Source organism: Thunnus maccoyii, chromosome 6 (genome assembly GCF_910596095.1).
Source record: "Thunnus maccoyii chromosome 6, fThuMac1.1, whole genome shotgun sequence".
NCBI lineage: Eukaryota > Metazoa > Chordata > Actinopteri > Scombriformes > Scombridae > Thunnus > Thunnus maccoyii.
Genome location: NC_056538.1, coordinates 12,846,897 through 12,866,403, shown reverse-complemented (window position 1 = coordinate 12,866,403; position 19,507 = coordinate 12,846,897). Strand labels below are relative to the sequence as shown.

Sequence of the window (19,507 nt, the reverse complement as noted above, 5' to 3'; positions counted from 1 at the left end):
TCTTGGTCTGGACTCTTACCTGGGACCAATTTGCCTTGGGAGACCCTACCAGGAGCTATTACCACCAACAACACAGCTCCCAGGGTCACTGGGACACTCAGACCCCTCCATCATGATACGGTCACAATTCTCGTCACCTCATTTTTGTGCAAAAATGTATTTAGAAGTTTATCAGCTAATATGCTAATATGAGCCTTCAACAGAGCAAGTTAATCAAATCAAGTGGATATCTTCCAACGGTACAGTCTTTCAAGTATAAAGTTTGCTCTTTGTGTTTCCCCTAGCAGTGTTTTCCTTTTAAGCTGCAGTGGAATTATAGTTACAAAAAGAGGGACTTTGGCACTAAAAAGACTGTGAAGTTGAAAGATATCTACTTGATTTGACTAATTTGGACTTCTAAATACATTTTGCACAGAAGGAGGACTGTGGATTTTGTCCCCCATCTCATGTACTGTAAGTGCATTTGGATGGGATATTTTAATGGTCAGTATGAACAGGAGAAATAATTACAGCAAACAAAACCTGTTTCAGTGTTCATATTGGCACCTGAGTATTGTTTTAAGACTTGAAAAAATTGTGAACCAATTGGGACCAATTACCACAATCTAGTAGACCCTGAACAGCAGCTGGCAGTATGTTAGACACACAAATCACACACTGCACTTCACCTCGGTGAAAAATCCTCTTTGAAAACAGATCACATCTCTCCCACTGCTGAAGTTCATCCATAAAGTTCATCTCTTTTTAAGTTTTTAATAAAAAATATTGAAAAAAATCTAGACTTTAGAGGCAGTTTTGGGAATCATGTATTGAATATCCATATGAATGTGTATGTCATAAATTAATGTATGAACACATGGGGTTATTTTTACTGCCTAAGAATTTACTGGGTGATTTTATCAGATAGACAGTCAACTACAATGTAGTCTCTCCCCACTTCCTTGCTCTTTCTCAAACATACACACACACACACACACACACACTGATATACAAACAGAATCTGTGCTTCTGTGAGAAGATGCACTCCTCTGTGTGCGGGGACAAAGAAGAGAAGGAGGGATAGAGAGAGAACGAGGGATGACAGAGAAGGGGAGTGACAGAAACTATTACAGTAATTCCCCGTGTCGCTGCCTAGAGATATGCTCTCCATCACTCCTCTTTTATCTGCTCCCTCGCTCCTCTCTTCTGTGTCTCCCTGTCTGTCTGCTAGCCTATGTCTTTCTTGTTTGCTTTGCCTCTCGCTGTAGCGCCTGCTTACCTGTATTATCTGCCTTTCTGCTTTTTTTTGAGTTCTGCATGTTTGAGTTTCACTTCAGAGTGTTAGCTAATCACTCTGCTGTCAGTCAGGCTGACTCATTGGTGTGTCAGTCACTCATTTATCAGCTATACCCTCATTTATTCATCCAGTGTTATGTTCACACATTCATGCAACCAATTAATGATCTGTCTTTCACACAGTTAAGCAGCGTAGCTAGTCCATTATTTACTTTACTCACTGTACTACCCTAATTCTATTAGTTGATGAGTTAATTAATGAATCACTACTGTAGTTATTAAATCACTCATGCACTCAGCTAGTTATTTACATATTCATGCAGCTGCTTAGTGTTTCATTTACTCAGTGTGTTCAACCAGTCACCATGTGATTTACTCATTCATCCAACACATATTTCATTTGTCCATCCAGTTAGTCAGATGAATATGAACTCTGTGGTCAGTATGAATAGTCACTCAGTAGTTCACTGTCATTTAATCAGGTATCACCTGTCTTCTCTGTCACTCCATTGTCTCCATTTCTCACTCTGTATGTAATTCATTCTTATTTTCAGACACGATTCAGAGAGAACAATATATGCTGACCTCCTTTGCAGCAGAATCGGTGAGTTCAAAGGCCAACCACATGCCACGTCTCTTTTTTTTCTCTATCATCGTTATTGCTATTGATGCAGCAAGAGAATAAGCCCGTGCTTTACCATGCAACAGGGCTGTGGTAGGCGGATGTCAGAGGCTAACTGCTGGAAACCATTAGCATAGAATTTATGTCTAACTCTGAGGTTGTGATTTGAATTTTGCTTTTACCTTTGGCTGAGACAGTTTTTCCCTTACAACCTCTTTTTTTGATGCTTGTATCAAAGTAATGAAATACAAACGTCTTTATTGTTGACTGACAAATAATAATCTAAAAGTAGATTAATTTTCACTAAACTTTAATGACAATTTACTAAACCTATGAACATTTTACATACTGTATCACAATAGAGAGGATTTACAGACACATGGCAGAATCTTTTTTATTAGAATGCTCCAAATTTATTGTCTTTTTCTTCTCATCGCCTTTGATGTACAATTTAGTTCTCCTATGCATGTCATGGTGACATTACAATAATTCTGCAATCTTTAAAATTTTAAGAATGGAGAATAAGAGAATATGGTAGTGTGGGACAGATGCTGCAGAGTCTTATACTGACTTTTATTGGTAGCAGCACAAGCTTAGTAATTCTGTGGTTCGAAAAACGAACATGCCTGCACCGAGTTGGTTAGAGTGGATCAGCTGTGGTTGCATCTCATTGTGTTACTGGTACTTGTTTTGACGCAAAATTGTACTTATATTCCAGCTCAGAAAACCCCTTATCTCAAACATAAGCACAAACAGCATTTTTGTTTGTTTGTTTGTTTTTTATTTGGGGGGGGGGGGGGGGGGGGGAGGGGGGGGCTGTGTGTCAAACACTGTACTGTAAATAACCTCACTACCTAATTAAATATTCAAATTTGCACAGAGACCCACAAAATAAGTACACTGCTGTGCATAAAAGGGGTTTATATTGTTTGGAACAGTCTGCTGGATAAAACCACAAAATGTGTTCTATGTGCTTGCATTTGCAAAAAGAAGTGGTCTGAACAGCAGGAATGAGGGTGCAATTTTATGCCAAAATGGGTACCAAAATTGCACTGTGCAACCTGATCCATACAAACTCAGCTGCGACATCCCACTGGCCTTGACAACATTCATGTTTATGTGGCACCATGACAGTGCCAATCTGTTAAAAAAATAGATACTATATATAAAGGGGAAGACAAATATGAAATTGCACTGTTTGCACCTCTGCTGGTTTTGAACATGAACAAAAAATAGAAACCTGAGAGTTTGTGTTGTATGTGCACAAGTCTTATGGCTAAAATCAGTGAGAAGTGAATGTTTCTCAGGCCAGAGTTTGATCATATTTTGAGTCAGACATGACAGAAACTCCCTAATCACTGGGACTAATGGGACTAACCCAGCCCCATTCGCTTCTTAGCCAGGCAAAGACACACAATCACACACTGACACACATTAATGAGCACACTTTTAATCACAAACATACACACATTCACACATACACACGCGTATGCACACATCTACAGTATACACGTACACACATACAGGTACCATAGCCAAACATCTGTGGCTGTCCTCTGCCTACCATCAGGCTCATTCCAAAGCAATTTCACACAGCGATAAAACAGGCACACTGTCTGAAAGCCAAAGGGGGGAGGGGGTCTTTTTGTGTGTGTGTGTGCGTGTGTGTGTGTGTGTGTGCGTGTGTGTGCATGAACAGGCAGATGTGAGGAGATGAGGATAAGTTGGGCAATGAGGCCAGTGCTGCCTTGCAGATTAGCAGATCGTATGCCATTTTGGATGGCTATCTGAATGTAGATGTGTGTGTGTGTGTGTGTGTGTGTGTGTGTGTGTGTTCCTATCGCACCCTATGAGTTTTGAGGATGAGAGCATTTTTGCAAAGTGAGAACATTTTAGTCCATCCTCAGTTTTTTGAGAGACAGTCAGTACTTAATTAATTAATTGATAATCAGGGACCTTAAATGTGCATGTTTCTTACACAAGTACATGACAATGAAAGCACAGATTTCAGACAATTCTGACAATCAAAATGGAAGTTATCTACTAAAAGCAAGGCTGAGAGTAAAAATTATAATATGCTGGATATAAAACTAATGATATGGAGAAAGATATTCAAACGTTAAATCTCACTCAGTAAAGAGATGAAGCACAAAATAAAACTGAATATAATGGGGGGTAAAACTCCATGGCTCAGCTCACTAATGCACATTTTCAGCAAATTGTACAGACACCATTGTAAGTTCAAGATTGATGACCTGCCTGTCACACAAATAAAAACCTCTCTACACAACTGTAAAAACACTTTTTTTTGTATTTTATTCATCAATGTCTAACAACCCTCTTTCCCCCCTTTCATCCTCCTGTGTCTAACACTTTCTTTTTCAGAGCACCTTGTCCAGTCAGGTTGATCATAATGGCCTGGCTGCTGCTGACCAGTTGACCTTGGGTGTGGTTAAGGTTTGGGGTGCTGGCAGTGTGAAGATCACAGAGGTGACCCTAATATATGCGAATGGAACAGTGCAACAACTGACCCCACAGCACAACCTTGACACTCAGGTAAGAGGAGTTTCGGGATGTACATAGTTACCACAGTGATTTTAGTTCACCATTTAGTAACCAAGTTGAATCAGTTAAAATATGTGTAATTTTGTTGTGCCACCCTCTTCCTTAGTTGTAAATAGGCATAATCCTGGGCGCTCTCACCCAGTTTTGTTGTTGAAATACACAATTCAACAAACTGCTGGCCAGCCCCATCAAATACAGGAAATGGTCTCGGACTACAAACGCTCTTAACATAAATGAAATGCCAGTGTCTGGCAATTGCTTAAATCAACTGTGGACATCATTTGATAAAATGAAAACAAACAGCTCTGTATTAACTAGCATGTATATACCAGTGCACATATACATAGTGTTGAAACCCTCATATGAAATCAGCTTAATTTCTGCTCTAATAACCTCAAAATACACATATTAATCAATGCCTACCATGGAGACAATCAGAATTATGCACTTAATAGCGAGCTTTGTGCATTTAATATCATAGCTCAGTGAGCCTCTGTCATCATTACAAGCACACATTTCATAAACACACCCCTGCTTTCATGTTGATTGAGCATTTCCCTGCCAGTCAAAAACTGTCACTACAACAGAAAATGTCAGGTTCACAACCCAACCCCTGCTGTGCAGCACTTTGTCATCTAATAGCTGTAATCAACTTTGCATTCCCCCTGACACTGTTGTTTTGTAATGAACAAAGAGCTAAAGACTTGACTCAGGACAGCAATTTTAACGCTGCTCTCATGTAAAATGACTGTCATTTACTCTTACTCTTTCCATTATCTTCTCCAATGGTGGAGCGGAAAGAAATGTAACAGAAAATGAGGAACTATGCACACGAAGCCAAGCCATATGCCCTGTTACAGTGTTGTTTGAGATACTGTATCACAGTACTACTATTTTTAGTAGCCACTGTGAAAATTGAGCACTGGCATACTGTCAATTCTTTACATCAAAGAAATTTCCCTCAGTGTTTGTGTGTGAATCTCCTCTGTAATAGTTCAGAGGGTCAAGGTCAACTACAGGGTTCAGCTGGAGCTAGAAGGAATTCAGTGTTTTATTCAAGGATCCTTCAGTAAAGTGGATGTTTACCAAAACAGGGCTTGACTTGAGGTCATTCAGCTGAAGGACAATCTCTCTAATCATTAGGTGAGGTTGCAGACAGAGTAGAAAGAATTCCTGAATGTAAAAATACAAGTGAGAGTACAGAAGAAGAGATGAGGTCATTCAAAGAAAAGAAAAGTTGGTAAAAGCTCGTTTTGGGTGGGGGGTTTATTCATTTCTTCATTTCTTCTATATAGACCTACTTTACAGTGAAACTCATACACGTTTGATGATGCAGAAGAAAAAGGAAAGACAAGGCCAAGTTTAATAGGATAGCATGTGTTCCCTCTCCTTATTTGGCTTGTGATAAAATGTTCCTGTCTAGGTTGTGTACTGTACTCAGTGCACTTATCAGAACCATGAAAATGATAGCTAAGGCACCTCCATAAATAATCATTGTTGAAAAAGCCCGGAAGCTTTAGATTTATACTGTTCTTGGAGAAGACAGACAGGGGGAAGTAAGAAGAGAGGACAAGAATTGCAGATGAAGAAAGTCAGAATGACAGAGGGATTTTAAGAGAGAGGGTGTGTGTGTGTGTGTGTGTGTTGGGGATGCAAGGATGGGTAGAGAATATTGAAAAGACAGACAGTCCATCTTTGGGAAGGAGGGAAGGAAGGACATAGTGCGGTGGAGAGAGAGGGAGAGGGAGAGAGAGAGAGAGAAAGGATCACAGAAAACAGATGGATAGAGGAAAAGAGAGGTGAAAGAGATAAACAGGAAGAATGAAAGATGAGCAGAGGGGAGGAAGAAGGGTAGTAAGGAAGGAGAGAGGGGGAAAGAGGATGACACAGTATGCGCATGGTAATAAGTGGTTTTTCAGTGCGAGACAATCCATCCATCTCCCTAAGTATTGTCTGATAGGGTAACAACTTGAAAGAAGCAGTAAGCAGCTGGTGCTGTGTCATTTAAATACAGTGAGGTGGGAGAGCTATTTTTGTCTTGTACAAGACAAGATGTTATATTCTGAACCTACATCGGCCTGATCATTCTGTCATTTACAATATCTCATCACAGGTATGTTAAACTTTACTGGGAACCCATGCTGTTTATATGACATAGATGAAATGAGATTATCCTCATGGGGGGCTGGAGCCTGTTCCAGTGTTTATTCAACCCCACACAATTTAGAGTCACCAATTCATTCATTCATTCTTGGAACAAGGGGCAAATTAAGACGTCAAATCATGATATAAATCATATATAATATAAACAGACAGGAGACAAATTAAAGGAAAAACCAACATAAAGTGTCTTAATAAGGTTTTGGGCCACCACGTGCCGCCAGAACAGCTTCAATGCGCCTTGGCATTGATTCTACAAGTCTCTGGACTCTACTGGAGGGATGAACAACATTCTTCCAAAAGATATTCCCTCATTTGGTGTTTTGATAAGGATGGTGAAGAGTGCTTTCTAACACATCAGCCCAAAATCTTCCATAGGTGTTCAATTGGGTTGAGATCTGGTGACTGTGAAGGCCTTAGCATGTGATTCACATCATTTTCATACTCATCAAACCATTCAGTGACCCCTCGTGCCCTATGGATGGGGGCATTGTCATATTGGAAGAGATTAATCCCATCAGGATAGATTAGTTCCATCATAGGATAAAGGTGGTCACTCAGAAAAACTTTGTATTGATTAGCAGTGACCCTTCCCTCTAAGGGGACAAGTGGACCCAAACCATTCCAGCAAAATGCCCCCCAAAACATAACATAGCCACTGGATCCCCTCACTGTAGGGGTCAAGCATTCAGACCTGTGCCAGTTTTTCATTTCATTTGTCACCCCTCTGTATGTAGAGTGTACTTAGCCTGTTTTTTGAACGTACATATAAACACATACATACATACATCATACATATATGATTTTAAGCAATCCCCTTTCTCTCTTCTTGTGTCTACAGGAGCTGATTATCGATGCTACTGCAAAATCTGTTCGTGTGGATCAGCCATTTAGCATAACATGGAGGACCACCGTCTGAGTACGGTTTTGTCTTTTGAACACCTAAATGCCTCACTGATGAGCCTGCCTGTAAATGCTGAATTTTGGTTGGATGTCACAACCCAATTGAGAGTATTTTACTTTACTGAACCATTACACTTGAAGTAATATTACACTGGACTGAGTACAGGTACAAATAAAACTGAAAAAATTTACAACAAATAACTCTAGAATGTAATTGTTTTGTGTTTAAACACCTTCAGTACAGGGCAATAAATAATTTAAGTGCTTGATACTGTAGAAACCTAGACCTTTTTCACAGCAGACATTTTGAATGATCATAGCAGGAAAAGCACAGGTGGAAATGATAAAATTAACAGTGGCTCAGTTCCAGTCAAGTGACTCAAGGAAGCCATACTAGGGAACCATCATATGCAGTATACCAGGGTCATAAATTTGGAAAAAACTAAATGTAAATTCACTGATAAACTCAACTTCATCAACTTTATTTTATTTAGTGACTGATCTACCCGAATAAATCTAACTTAATACATTTTACTTGCATAAATTTTATTTTTCTTCAGTGATGAACAGGTGAAAATATTGTTTCCAATTTGACTTATTGTCTCACAATCCATTTCATAGCAAAGGAAAGAAATGTTAACCTAATTTGTATCCAAAACACATTACCTGCAGAGCGAGTTATTTAATGAAATTGTTCTGGCCGTTATTTCACCACACAGAAGCACCAGTAGGCAACTGACAGCTGTGCAAAATGAGTAAACAGGTGTTTATGATAAAATAACATAAACAGCCAGAACTAATGACCAGTCGGAGGAAACACATGCAGCATCTCAAGAAGTCTGCTTTTGATAATTGGAAATGCTTTGATTTAAGAGATGCCTGATGCTGTGATTGATGCCATGCAACACAGTGGTCACAAGACAGTAACAATAGCTAAAGTGGAATTATTAAAGTCCAACTGAAATCACATTTTTTTGTCTACTACATCATACATATCTGCTCTGTAAATCACTCATCATGTGTTCTGTTTTGAGAAGCATTCAGAAACCAAAAGAGATAAATTTATATTTTAAATTCATGTTGTTGTTTTCACGATGGCTCTCCCTAGTTTTGCATTACTTCCATTCTGTTATCTGCTTAAGTAGGTAGAGTCCTTATTTCGATACAAATCAAATCTTGTATACAGTGAATAATTTGGCGGTCGATCGTAGGCCTAATAGCGTCCTGCTACACAACACAAGAGCCACATTAGCTTTCCTGCTCAAATCTCTTTCTTTTCTAACTTAGAAACATGGACACACGTCTTGTCCAACACATCAGCTTGTTGAACGAACCATCGAACAATCATTCACCGAGGAAAAGTGCACCGATAACGTCTGTTGGCAGGCTAGACAGCTAATTAGCTGCTCAGTGCAGGACATTGAACACCATGTAAACATAAATGTCACTTCGGTCCATTTAGAACTTTAAACTAAATTATATAATCAACTCAATTTGTTCGTGGATTATTGGCCAACCTTTGGCATATTCTTTTCAAGTAACTCACGACAAGAGCATGCTCAGACTTAATAAAAGCATCTCTTCTAACTTCTTGCATGTTTTAAACGAAGAATACCAACTTCTGCCCTCTAATAAGTTATTTAGAGTCCCTCGATTTAAACACAACAGACTGAAGAACCCTTATACATCAGTCTGTCTATCTATCTTTTTTAACTAAGATCAGTGTGCTGCTAATTGACATCTGAATTATGAGGATATTATGTGTCATGTATGATAGTTATGATTGTTTTGAAGTGTTATGTATGACTGTGAAAAGTGTCATATGTGTAACTGTAACCTCTTAAACTGAACTGCCTAAGGACACAAAATGAATTTCAGTGTAAGCCTACAACAATGTCAGTATAAATCAATAAATCTTATTGTATTGTATCATATGGTGTGGTCATTGCTCTTCAAAATCCTTAACAATGTCTGTCCATGACTTGTAGCTACAAGTTTATTTAGTTTAGTTTATTTACCTTGTCCCCATTTGTCTCCTGCCAACTAATGTCACAACACATCCTCATAATTAAACAACAGTATAGGTCTAAAAAAATTACCTATAGTTACATTTATGCCATTTAGCAGCTGTAGTAATGCAATCCAGAACGACCCATAAAAAATAACGATATTTTATGATGTGACAACATTGTGGTTAAGGTCTGGTTAGGTTTAGGCATAAAAAACACTTGGTTAGGGTTAGGGAAAGATAATGATTTGGGTTAAAATTATCATTTGAAACGTGGTTTATACTTCCTTAAAGTTACACAACATTTTTTAAAAAAATGTCCCACCTTGCAATTGGAAATGTGACACTCGCAGTTGGAAAAGGGAAGCCAACAGTGATCTCCTGCAGCAAAGTCCACTTTTTGCCATCCAGCCAACCCACCTCCTCATCACAAATATCTTCAAGTCACCTTATATTGACATCATCTGAACTGCATCAATTCCCCAGGTCATAATTACTACGGCTGCTAGATGGTATAAATGTAACTATAGGTTGTTTTTGCCAGCCTGAATTTTATACTGTCATTTTTTTGTGTGATGACAGGCTGAATGTCAATCAAACAAGACACTGATTCAGCCCTCCAGCTGGCTGACACAAAAAGGAGACAATTTTAACTGTTACCAATATATTTAATAAAACACATTGACTGCAAAGATGGATGATTAAAAGTGATTTCAGTTGGACTTAAAGTACAGCTCAAAATTTTAGGTGCATTGAGTTCCATTGCCATTAATCAGTGTGTCTTGGCTCCTGTGTACTCCCACAGTTGCACATATGCACGCATCTCTACATTTATGAGTGTGTGTGGGGGTATGCCAGGAAGTAGACGCTAATTATAGCTCTCACCTACCTGAGCTTTGTCTCGTCCCATTACTTCCCCATATAATGATACAGTCATCCATTATTCAGCCTGCAGTAAATGTAATGATATCAATTTAGCCATAGGCACCTTAAATTGATTTTCACTCCATTCGACACTCCATGGAAAGGAATGTACAGGAGGGTTACTGCTGAATGGTGAATGGGGCTGTGTGTGTCTGTGTGTGTTTTCTGTGACTGTGTCCAAAAACTTCAGATTTGTGATGATTCATTCAAGTCCCTGTCTTCAGGTAATATGTGTTTCTGAAGAGGAAAGTTCTCTGTTTTGACTTCTAAAACAAAGCCAGCCACCCACGAGTGCCAGCGGGATTAATTGAGCCGGTGATTCTTCCTGGATTCATACTGAAGTCATAATGTTGCTGGTGAAAGAAATCAAAGAGAAGAGAAGAAGAGAAAACTCTGAAACAATCAGGGCTTTTATCTGTTCTTTCACATTCCTACACCAGTTGCTCCTGGTTTTATCAATTAATATAAAAATAATACTATATATCTTACCAAGGTAGAGAAAGAAATGTCATAATTAATGTCCCCTGACATTATCATCATCAGAATTAGATGTTGTGAATAAATGTTTTTACATATCTTCTACCTTGACAGACAACACCATGGTAAATTAAAATCTGCCTTTCTTAAAGGAAATCAAGAGGATATCACATCTTTTAATACTTAAAAAAGAGAAGTATTTCTTTAAATTTAATTTATTTATGCATAAATTAGTGATAGTCATTTCCAATATTCACTCCATTCAGAGTATAGTCCTAAATATATGTGCCGTCTGTAGCCTGTGATGAAAATTAATCTGCCTCAGTGTTTGTGTGTGTGTGTGTGTGTGTGTGTGTGTGTGTGTGTGTGTGTGTGTGTGTGTGTGTGTGTGTAAAAAGTTAGATATAGTATATACACAATAACAAAATTAAGGGTAAGAGAACATTGCTAAACCAAGATAAGACAGGACTTAAATACACCTGAATATGCTGTATATGGCTGACACAGTTCAAACCAATATGTCTTCTCACAAGAATGAGTTCTTCCATGTGATATAAAAAAGGCTCAGTTTACAACACTTTCCACAGAAAGTCTCACTTATATCTCACTGTCCATAGGTCATAGGTCAGTGTGTTTTTATCCGACTCTGATAGAGAACCCATCTTACCAGACAACATATTTTTAAATGAGTTGCAGTAACAATGTGTCTTTCTTACTGGGGTGACTGACAGATACAAGTGTGTCACAGATGAAGATGGGAGATGTAAACAAAAAGATAAAACAACATGAGAGAGTGTGGGAAAACACTTTGACAAAGACTGTCAGGTGTGACTGGTATGTGTGTGGGTCTACTTGTTTGTGTTTGCATCCAGCTGTTGTACATGTTCCCTGAATAAGAAATTTGAGGAGGCCTTTAAGGTTTCACAAATATTGACAGAGATGATGGAAGCATACGATTGGGTGACTATTGTTTATGTGCATTTCTACAGGATTATGTAACAGTCATATAGTAATAATATCTATGTGTGCAAGCTTCTACCTGCTTAAATTGTTCAATCCATTTATCTTATTTTACATCTTAAAAATATGAGTCATTGGAGAAAAAAGTATATTCTAAATTAGAAATCTGTCCTCTCTCCTGTATCCCTTACAGTTCCCTTTGCCTCTCATGCAGGCAAGAAATAAATCAAGTTAATGTAGAAAAAAGTGTAAATATAAAAGTCCTTGTCTTCGCTTCATTTCTTTGGGTGAGAAAACACAAACACACACATACTCACACACACGCTTTTTCTGTCATCTTGCCATTTTGGGAGCACAGCTACTGTGTCAAAAGCCCAATAGCACCCTACCTGACCAAATCCTCACAGCCAGTTTCACTATTTGACACACACCCACACTCTCACTAACACACACACACACACTGGCACACAATGTAAAAAGCTTAGTTTGTCATGAGCCATTTCATGTGTTTTAAACAATGCTTCGGCTATACAATTTTCTTTTCACCTTGACTAATCTAGAGGTTATTTAAGGCAGTCATGCACACTGGCAAGTCATGCATAGCTTCCCACTGAGGGCCTATTATGCTAATTAGTGTTTCTGCACTGCATTAAAGGGACACCAATGGATCCTGACCTGGCCAAAGACTGCAAAGAAAACCTTCTCAAAATACTCATGTGATAAAGAGAAAAATAATAAAAAGAAAGCTCAGGAGAAAAAATGTCCCTCTTCAAACAGCAGGGGCTGCAAGAAGAGCCACAGGCAAAGGGAAAAATTAAACAAAATAAATGAACAAATCCTTAACTTATTTTGTATTGTTCATCCCTTGGTTGATGTACATCTACCACTTTTTGTCAGTCATTCCATTCTTTCTTTTATTCTTATTTGTCAATGTGCCCTTGAAGCAAAACAAGTTGTTTTTCCCTCTGTTTTTTTCATATAAAAAGATGGAGATGGAAAATTAAATGCCACTTTTCTACTTTGTTAAAAAAGTCTGCATCAATTTTTGTTCCCACTTTTTCCACTTCATAGCTTGATTTGAAAGCTAGTTAAGTCACATTTAGAGGATAGTATAATACATAAATTATTGAAATTAAAGCTCTTGAAAGCTTGGTCTGAAATATGGTATTTCTCTAACATATGAAATATTCATAACTAGATAAGCAACAATCAAAATTACAGTTTGGAAAAACACATCCATATGTATTATTTATTAAGATTTGAACAGTCAAAAACTCATCTACCTAATCAAGACTGTAAGGGTGTGATTTGATCAGATACAATTGACAGTAGTCTGTCAAAAATCACATTTTGAATCCATTTTTTAAAATCCTGACTGGTGTGCAGAAGTACATGACACCACGTCTTTCCAACTGAGTCCCACCCACTTCAAACCAGTGAGAAAAGCTCAACCTAAAAAGCACAAACAGAAATCCCTCAGGTGAAATATAAAATCATCAATATGTTCATGCAGGACCCCCTACCTGATAGTAAGTAGCCAAATGAGAAAACATATTCTCGGGACCTTTAACAACCCGACAGAGCACTGATAATATGATTGACAATATAAATTCAGAGCAACAAAGACTAAGCAGACTAAGCAGGGGAAATGTGCACCAGACATAGTTAATTAAAAACATGACAGTGAACCATCTGAGGGGACCCTTTAAGACAAAAGGCAGACATAAAGGTGTGATAGGGGCACAGATGATGACTGGTTTTCACTCAGATCAGCATCAAAAGGCAAAAGCACACAATGCATAAATCTGCAGAGAGTACTAGATAGACATTTTATTTTAGAGGGAATGACTATAATTAATAAATGCCATTAAAACACATCTGTCGACACATTCGCGCTACCCCTTCAGGTGGCATGGCAATCATAATTGCTACAATCACCATCATCATCATGATCATCATCATTACTCTTAAAATGTCTCATTCGAGACCAGAAAGATAACTTCCTCCGAATGACTCGGAAGACACAAGCAAAGAAAAAAAGTCATTATTGTTGTCATGAGGTTTAAATGGGGGAAATTTCTTACAAAAAGCAGAAAATCTCAATACACAAAAATTAGATTTCCGCCGGAGTCAAAACAGAATTTGACATGAAAATGACACACTACTGTAATATTGCATAGTGTAAAATCAGTACATCATATTTCCTGTGACTTGAACTTATTCTACCTAGCCTTGCTGAAAAAAAGTTAGTTATTCAAGATGTGAAGATTTTTTTTTTTTTTTTTTTTCAAAATCAAGCAGTGGCAAGCAATTAACACTGATATTGTTCAGCTTGTAACTTTGGCTGGTGAGTAAACAATAGAGCAACTGTTTCTGTTTACTTTGAAATTACTCACCAGCCAATTAGACAAAAAATTAAGTATAAGCCTTAAGTGGAGTCAAATAAACAAAACAATCGGATATTTCTAACTTAGGTCTTGTTACAAAGAAGGGCGAAACTGCAAAGCTAGTTATGAGTCAGTGCAAAGTGAGATTTTTTTTTTTCTGGATGGAGCATCGAAGAAAAAAAAAAGACTTCTTCCTGGCAGACGGCGGATTGTGGATTAAACACCAAAGGATGGCCACACGCACACATCTTCACAAATCACATCAAATAGCACAACAGCACACCCACACAAACATTCCTTACAAATCAAATCACAAACAGGGCATAGACGAAGGAAGAGCGATTTGCCAATTGGCCTGAGTATCCACGCAGAAAAGGATTTAAATATCACTGGAAATTGGGACACTGTGATTGCATCACTTCCGGTTCAGCAGAGCCAGTCAAATGCCTCTGGTGGTCAAATAATTCAATACCCCAGATAATATGCATGATGCCACAAATCAGCCCGCACACGTTATCACCAGCAAACTAAAGATTCGAATCAAGCTCAACCCAGTAATGTTGTCAAGGGTATTTACATCCTGCACTTGAGCATTTAGATAGTACCCACATGCCTGCCTAATTACAAATGGAAATATATAAGGAGGTCAAACTTATTTCTAACTCCTGAATTACAATTTTTGTGACTGAGCTTGCCTCATCTGAATATGAGAGAGGACATGTGACAGCTGATACCTGTAGCTGTCGGCTGACAAAAAGAAGAAAGAAAAAAGAAGACCAACAAACAAATGAATATTCCTGCTCATTATATACACAGAGGATGGTGGAATCTCTATGTTTGTTTTTGGTCTCTTTTTTTCTTTTCTTTTTCCTTTTTTTTTTTTTTTTTTACCCCACTTACAGCACCACAATTGAAACAAGGGGACTGAAGCATCCACCTCTAGCTTCGCTGTAGATTACAATCTCCCCCAGAAAATGACACATACATGATTCATTCACACACTTCACACACTCGTGTGGGCTCGGGCTAATGAATCTTTGTGGGAAATAAATGTTACATTTTCAGCCGAAGAATGTAGCACAGGCTGACAGTTATGATGCATGGTAGTAATTGCAAAGCTAAAACGGGAAAGTGTTTTATTTAGTTTGTGGATAAATGTTTCCATGACAACACACATTGCGCCTGACTGACATTTATAAAGGACAAGCTGGGGTTGCTCTCCTCATTTTCAGTTTACAATACAATGTATAAACACATATGCCTGTAAATAGCCATTGTGCGTTAATAGCGCAATTACAGGCTGCATGTGTGTACATGCATTTCTTTGCCTTATTACTCTATCATAAACAAGTGATCAGGAAGGGGAAGTCACCAATATCTAGCAAGTCAATTTGGGTTGGAAAATTATAGACAGAGTTAGAAAATAAGTGTTAATTACATTGAATCAATAGATGTCTCAATAAAAAATAAATAGCAAAATTTTGTAAAATATTGTCACAGTTGGTCATTTTCAAAGGCCATGTTACATACCTAATACAAGTACCCCTGTGACAGCATTATAGTTTAATAAAGAATTAAAGTCCCCTCCACTCAAAAATGTGTTTTCCTCCCTCACTGATGTTTGACCTTCATTGTGCAGAATGATGTATGTGCAGAGTTTTGCTCTCAAATGAAAAATATCTGCATATTCATCGATTCTGGATTTTTCATTGAGGGAGAAGGAGAAGATGGAATTTTAAGGATTTTAATGAGGTAATTCAGACACATACTGTATTATTCCATACAGAGTAATTTTTGTATATCTAACAACATCTCGATGTAAAATTGTCACTATAGTGGTCAATATACTACCATAAAAATAAAATAAAATACTGTTAACTGTTGAGACTTCCCTATTACCATGACCAATCAGTAATCAGGAAATTTCAGGTATTTATTTCAAGTATTTATTACTTGTATTTATGGAAATGCTTGGCTTTGGGGTGGGTTATATAATTTATAATAAAATTTTAATTTCATTCTACCAATAAATCCAGACAATGAGAGGGGTGCCAGTTAGAAAGCCTTTGAGTTTCCCTCTATTTTTGGAAACTCTTTCTTAAATATTAACACCCATACTATATATAGATATTGATGTGAAAATATTACATTTTAAAGCAAATTCAAGACAATCAAGTACTGTGAACACCAAACAACATTTCCTTAAAAGTAGACTTTTTTGTAAATACAAGATTTCTTGCACACAGCCGATAATGGCAAACTTGAGGGTTCCTCAGAGGCACAGATTACCATCACAGAACAATACAGGCGATGATGACGAATTGAGAGTGATCACTGAGAGTGGATAGGGGAAGATGAGAAATGAGAGAAGAAAGCGGGAGAGGGAAGATGTGAGATGGGGAGCACTGACATGGTGAGGGAGCGGGTCAGGGAGAATAAAGGATGGTGGATGAGAGTCAGGAATATAGTGAGTAGGAGGGATGGATGGAGGGAAACAGAGAGGAGAGGAGCGTCCTCTTGGTAGAATAGTTCTGATTGAGGTCAGTTTTCCCACCAGATGAGACTCCACTTTAATCACCCTCTGTCGGTCTCATCACCATGGAGGGGCTGGCCTCATCAGGGAGAGAGGAGAGACAGTGCGTGAGAGAGAGAGAGAGAGATTGACGAGAAAGAAAAATTACGAAGAGAGAGACACACACAAAATGTGAGCGAGATGTGCTGAATAAGAGAGTAGGGGAGGCTGATTCACAATGAGAGAAGGACAAGGTGAGAGATTGCAAGAGAAAGAAATAGATATGCTATGTGAGATGTTGGACCAATGCAGAGAAAGGAAGAGGTGCACAGAATAATAAACAGAATAGAAAGGGAGAGGGAAAAGGGTTTTACGTAATTGACTAACACAGCTTCATCATTATGAATAGTGAGATGTCCAACTGAATGAAAAAAGAAATACAGAAAGTCAGAGATACACAATAATAGTAGCAGAAAAATATTTTTTGTTTGCGTACACAAGAGGATGAATACAGAAGAGGTTTAGGGCCACATGAAAAATATATTTGAGTTCTGAGTTTATTCTCAAAATTCTCACTTTAATCTCAGAATTTTGAGTTTAAACTCAGAACTCAAAAAAAAAATGTCAAATATGGTCCTAATTCTCTTCCATAGATGAAGATCAAGAGCAAGAGAAGAAGAAAGACAGAGAGGCTGGTAGGGACGAATACTGAAAGGAACAGGCGAACTGACTGAGAGAGGTTTGACTCCAAACCTAAATTTAATACTCCCCTATACCTCCTAACCCAGCAGGGCTCCTTTGACATGTGCTTACTTTACTTCTGATTAATGATGCAGTTGCAGAAAGCTTTCTTCATCAAATTGCAGCTGCTACTAATGCTAGGAAATGCTGGCAGTGGTGGAAAGTATGTTCTGTACTTCTGTACTGATTTTGAGTTACTTATGGTTTACTGTTTTATGTAACTTTATGCTTCTATTTAATTGAATTTCATAGACATAGTTTTTAAAGTTCACAATTCAGATAGTTCATCTAGTTACTAGTTACTTTCCAGATTAATATATGACATACAAAATATGTGATTGGTTTATAAAACAATGTAGCCTGAACAGACCCGACAGTTAAACCTAACTACACCTAGACTGCAGCTAAAAGTGAAGCTAATGCTGTTTACCTGTTAATGCACTAATATTCCGTTCTAGGGATGTCAATTGTGGTTAAGTTTGCTTTCGATAGATTGACACCCATTAACCGGTAACTAACCAGTCAATTTTTTAAGAAAAGTTGTGATGTAGCTTTCATTTGAGAGCTGTCCAGCAGTCGGTGGTCAGAGCTAGCTTGTCTGCCCTGGTTAGCTTGACTTTTAGCTCATACACCTTCTTCTCAAAGTGTTTTCAAAGCGTTAAGTCACAGTAACTCTCAATGGCATAACATACTTGGGCTTGAGGTACCAAACTAGCTCTTTCAATCTGTCGCCCTCTACCACACTGATTGGCAGCATATCAGTCTCAATCAATTGGCACACCAGCTGGGTGATGGTCTCGGACCAGTGTGCATCACACTTTCTCCCCCTGGCTAGCAGCAACGTGATCTTTGGCTGTGACTGCAAGTCATCTTAGGACATGGCAGCCGGGTGCTTGTTCATAATGTGGTACAGCACAGTGCTAGTAGCATATTGGCCAAAAGATAAGGCAACCCTGATTATGAAAAACAGTTTTTGGAAAAATAACACATACACACACATAAAAACCCACATATTCTATCTACTCAGTACTGGTAGAATAGAAAATGCAGCAACTAGCTAGTCTCCAATGGACCTTAATATTGCTCTGTGTCATGTTCACCATATCAGCTTATTATCTGACATATTATCTAAGGTAATAGATGATATGTCAGTGCAAGAAAAAAAACCCCAAAAAAACCCAAACATTGATGCATTGTATTTTTAGTGTGGTATAACTACTTTTACTTAGTAAAAGATCTGAAACATCTTCCACTGCTATACACAGTAAAATTGAGGTGATGTACAAGTAGTTGGAGCCATGTAAGCTCTCACCATTTTTATTACATTATCAGTTTTTATGGCATTTTTTTATTACATTATGCACACTTATTACATCATAAGCAATTATTAGAATATGAGTTTCTACAAGCCACATTAGCACAAATGAAGAAAGCGTGAGAATCCATTTGGGCCCAAGTGAAGTAAAAACAAGTGCTCATTTTCCACTCTTAAGAAAAAAAAATATTGTTTTGCATCACACTGGGGTTGCATGTTATTATCTAGTTATGAGTAGTGAGACATTATATGCCTCCTCTTTTCTTGCTAATGGTGCAACAATGTTATCATGACAAGTAAAGTAAGTAAAGTTTTATCTGTGGAGTACAAATTGTGTTCTTAATGCACAGAAATTGCACTACAGCATGACTGAAACATTCACCGCTTCATTCAGTACTGGGGGAAAAAAAGTATTACAGTATTACTACATTTTTAGGTTTTTCCGGTTTAGGGAAACCCCTCTGGATTCATTCTAAACTCAGTCAGTGTGAAAGCAGCCTGAGTGAAAAGCCAGCCTTTACTGATGCAAGGATAAAAAGGGAGAGAGAGGGAGGCACACAGAGAGAGATCAGACAGAGGGAGAGAGAAATAGATAAGAAGATAGGATTCTGGTTTCAGCATGAGGTCTCCCATCTGTCTGTTGCCAGAGTGACACCTG

The 19,507-nt window shown here is 38.1% G+C and overlaps 1 protein-coding gene across 1 annotated transcript in view; it reads left to right on the top strand.

The window, feature by feature from the left end:
* si (sucrase-isomaltase (alpha-glucosidase)) overlaps positions 1-9,417 on the top strand; it is a 73,070-nt gene extending 63,653 nt beyond the window's left edge. The window contains exons 46-48 of the mRNA XM_042415198.1: positions 1,830-1,879; positions 4,283-4,453; positions 7,464-9,417. Coding sequence (XP_042271132.1) covers positions 1,830-1,879; positions 4,283-4,453; positions 7,464-7,541 — 299 coding nt within the window. The 3' untranslated portion in view covers positions 7,542-9,417. The remainder of the gene's footprint in view (positions 1-1,829; positions 1,880-4,282; positions 4,454-7,463) is intronic.
* The last annotated feature ends 10,090 nt before the right edge of the window (positions 9,418-19,507 follow it).